At 29.0% G+C, this 4,537-nt stretch overlaps 1 protein-coding gene across 1 annotated transcript; it reads left to right on the top strand.

The window, feature by feature from the left end:
- Positions 1–360: 360 nt before the first annotated feature.
- On the top strand, positions 361–1,955 carry LOC145828841 (E3 ubiquitin-protein ligase ariadne-1-like). Its single transcript, XM_082936590.1, has 2 exons — positions 361–1,497; positions 1,554–1,955. Exons 1-2 carry the CDS (start codon positions 361–363, stop codon positions 1,953–1,955), a joined length of 1,539 nt encoding a protein of 512 aa, XP_082792716.1.
- Positions 1,956–4,537: the final 2,582 nt, after the last annotated feature.

The raw sequence follows: 4,537 nt of genomic DNA, 5'->3' as shown, positions 1-4,537 counted from the left end.
CTTTTCAAACAATAACAAAAATAATAATTTTGATAAATAATAAAAACTAACATAAAAAAAAAATTTGTTACATAAATTGTTTTACAAATGTTTAAATTTTAATTATTGAGATGAAAAAAGCATAAATTAAAAGTTTAAGTTACTTTTTCTTCTAAATTTACAACTTAAAATTTTTTTAAAGTTACCATTTAAACATTTTTTAGGTACAATTTAAAAAAACTAAATAAATTTGTAAAAAAAATATTTAAAATTTCACAAAAACGCTTTGCTGCCTCTAGTGTTCTACTTACTTCGCCTAAGTTCGTTACCGTGAAAAGTGTAAAAAAAGCCTAATTTTTTCATTTCCTCACATATTACAACATGTCCCGCACAAAAGAAACAGTCCACAAATCAACTGGAGGAGAAGCTCCCCGCAAGAAACGCAAAATGGATTCAGATTCAGAAATGTTATACTTTGAAACGAGTGATTCTGACAACAACTACAGTGACAGTGAAGATGAAATGCAAGTTGTTGAAAGGAAGCCTCTAGATTTAGTCTTCGAAGAGATATCTCAACGCGACGTTCTAGAAAGCGCTAGTTCAAAAATTAAAATCCTCCAGTCAACTGTAAGTGATCTCAGTGAGCCATATGCCAGGCGCCGGCTCCAAAACAACCAATGGAATGTTGATAAAGCACTTATTGCTCTGAATAACGAAGTAAAAGGAGAACGAAAAAGTACAAACAAAATGGCTTCGGTTAAACACAAATGTGTTAAAACAAGCTGTTCCGCTTTCGAATGCGAAGTTTGCATGGATGATCTCTGCCAAGGTGGTTTAGCAAACCTTGAATGCAGCCATGTGTTTTGTAAAGAGTGCTTGAAGGATCACATCCATGAAAACATAAACAACAGGATTGTTGATATCGAATGCCCTGGAGAAAATTGTGAACATCTTGTAGATTTAGAAACTATCTTAGATACCTTGGCAGAAGAAGAGCTTAAATCAAAGTTCTTGCGTTTGTTAGGTCAGTCGTACGTGGACAACAACAAAGACACTGTTTGGTGTCCCGGAACCGACTGTAAGACAATACTAAGGTGTAAGAAGTTTCAAAACAACTACAACGTAGAATGCTCCAAGGGACACAAAAGCTGCTTCAATTGCCAAGAGGCTTGGCACGACCCATTAGATTGCGACATGCTTAAAAAATGGCTGAAGAAAATAGAAGACACAGAAAACGGTAACTGGATTTTATCAAACACCAAAGAGTGCCCAAAGTGTCACGCTAAAATTGAAAAGAACGGCGGATGCAACCACATGATTTGTTCCAAGTGCAAGTACGAGATGTGCTGGAAGTGCATGAAAAGATGGGCAGGATCGCACTACAATTGCGAGCAAAAGGCAGAAGGTAACAACGTTCAGGAAAATGGGAAAGAAATTAAACGTTACATGGAATACCACAAGTTCTATCGCAGACACAAAAAAAGCCTTGAAATTGAGAGCAAAACTAACACAGAGAGGGTATATGACAGATACCAAACTGCGCAACAGTTGAAAAATGGTATTAAAAAAAAAAGAAAAAAAGAAAATTAGAAAAGGATTTTGAAGAAGATAACGAAAAAGAAGTTCCTAAGGCCAATGCTAAACTTGCACACTTCTTCAATAAAAACATCATGAAGACAGCGTGTGAAGTTTTGAGAGAACGCCGTAATACTCTCGTGTACTCTTACGTGTTCTTCTTCTACCTTAAGGACAACACAACTAACAAAATGATCTTCGAACTCATTCAGGGATATTTAGAGGCTAAAGTTGAATGGCTGAGCGCAGCTTTGAAATGGGAGGTTCACAAACTAAACGATTATAAATTTTGGGTGGAGATGAATGCTACGATCAAGTTTTGCGAGAATCACTCGAAGAAACTGGTTTGTTACGTCAAGGAGCAGAAAACTGAAAACATGTGGCAGTATGTAAATATTTGAACATTTAATTTTCAATTTTCTTCGTAACTTGTTTTACTGAAATAAAGAACTTTATTAAACCTGATGCCTTGTTTTACTGTTTGTAAATATTTTTTAGTACTTAAAATATTTTTAGTATGCTTCTTAGTGTATTGATAATCTTAAACTTTATTTTTTTTTATTAAAAACTATACTTTTGTTTGCAGTTGTTGTATAAAATAATTTTGGAAGCATAAACATTTTTCATAAGAAGTTTAAGTCATTCTTTTTCTATTAAGATATTTAATTGTTAAATTACTAATAAGCAAAAAATCATTTTCTTTATTCATTTTGTTTCGACACTACACTATTTTTAATATAAATTTGTACTAAATATTATACGTAGTTGAACTATTAGTTTTGTATTATCTACATTCTGCAGAAACCTGCGGCTTAATTACAAAAAAACTTAAGTATTTTTAAGTTGATTACCGCGCAAAATTGCGTATGTAAGAAACCCCAGTCTTGTTATTTCTGTCTAAACAAGCCGTAAGTTTTTTAACTTTATTCTACAGCAAGTTGACCGAATAAAATTTTAATTAACTTAATAAAAATTTAAGATTAGAAACAAATTTTACCTTATATTTTACTACGTTCTTGGTCTTTTACAGCATATTTTAGTATTATACCGACGCTAGTACACTATTTTACAAGGAATGTATTATAGTTGATCGTAAGAATTAGTTTTAAAGAAGTAAAACTTTTTGGTTATAAAAATTTTTTCAGAACACTACCAAATCAAACTTAGACCATTATTAAGTTTTGCCTTCCTATACAAAACTTAATAAATTTAATAAAACATGATTTTTTATTTAATTTTTAAGTTTTAATTCAGAATAAAAGTATTTCAAATTAGTTATACAAGTTTCAAGGGAACGGTTTAGTTCTAAACCGCGATTATTTTCCATCCCTGTTAATCTTTTATCGACCAAGGGTTAGTGTTAAAAGATTGAATTATAAAATTAAAAAAGGTATATTAAATACTAATAAATAGTATATCTGCCTTAGATTTTCTAAATTTATTTAAAAAACGTTAAAATCTATAAATTGAAATGTAATATTAGAATATTTTAATTCAGTTTTTAACATTCTACAAACTAAACTTAAAAAAATACTTAACTAACATTTTCTCTAAAACCCTGATTTTTATTTTCGTGTTTATATGCATTCTAGTTTGCATTCTCGTTTTTAAAGTAGACCAATTTTTTTTTAATTAATTGCCATTGAGATAGTTTAAAAATAAACAAGCAAAAATTTGATGTCTTTTTAAAAAAATTAATGCTGTTTTTCCTCTTTTAAGAAATATTTAATAAGAAGAAACCTTACTATTAAGCAATTATTTTTATTATTATTGTTATTATTATTATTATACAAAGCTTATAATAATTTTTAGCTCTTTTTAAGTACATTATTACTAGTTTGTTACCAGATAACTTTAAAAATTAATATGAGAGTGTAAAAAGTGTCCATAATTTTTATACGAGGTTTTCGGGAACAAATTTTTTCCTACCTAGATTCAACAGCAAAGTAGGTCATAAATCGCTATCTTACTAAGGATTAAAATTACTTATTAAGCTACGATTATGTTTAAAAAACATAAACTATTTTGAAAAGTTCCAGGATAAACTTAAAAATTATCTTTTTAAATAGTGATTCCTAAGGTTATTAGTGATCATTGCTACTCGTATACTTACTTTTGTTGAAAGAGTTAATAGTTTTAATTTAAGGAGTAGTAAATACTTGTCATTTAACCCCCAAAGTTTTTATCTACTTTCTACTTTTATTAATTATAATTTAACTATGACTTGTTAGGTTACAATAGCAGTAGTTTAGTCCATTTTGCAGCAATTTCTGTCTAGTTATTCTTTAGATATAGTTTTACAAGATTGCATTTTGATCTAAGTTCAGAAGACTTACAAACTTTTTTTAGCATGCAAACGTAAAAAAAATAGTTTATTTTAGCATATAATTAAGTATTTAAATAGTAAACTGGAATAACTGTTTCAAGCATAATTATGTTAAAAAATCTCTTCTTTTAGGGAAGTAAAAAAAAAAAAAAATTATTAAAAATGTTGTTTGCTTTATGTTATTACAATTTTAGACAAGTATTCAAAATATAAAAAAGGATATTTCAAAAATTATTTGCCTATCGAAAAAAATATTGGACCTCTTTTTGTACTTAAAAGAATTCCTCGTACCATAATTAAAAAAAAAATTACTGATAAACTTATTAAGTCAAAAATGAAGTAAAATATGCAGTGAAAAAGCACAACCACTATTAGTTTCTTGCTGCAAATTTAGAGACAAATGGTAAACCTGTCACACCTGATAAGTTTGTTAGACAGTTAATTTCAAACCTTATTCGGTAAATGTCAAATGTTTTGAAATTCAAATATTTTTCAGAATCACAAACCAAGTTTAGAAGTGTAGATTTCTCATTAGTTAAGTCAACTAATACATAACGGGCCAACGAATATTGGCTGATTTTGAGTAATACGTAGTTAGTTAAAATTTGGGTTCTAAAACGTTTTTTTTAGCACTTAAGAAGGTAGGTAAATTGAAGT

This window comes from Thalia democratica, chromosome 2 (genome assembly GCF_965202585.1).
Source record: "Thalia democratica chromosome 2, ktThaDemo2.hap1.1, whole genome shotgun sequence".
Taxonomy (NCBI): Eukaryota; Metazoa; Chordata; class Thaliacea; order Salpida; family Salpidae; genus Thalia; species Thalia democratica.
This window is presented reverse-complemented; position numbering and strand designations above follow the sequence as displayed.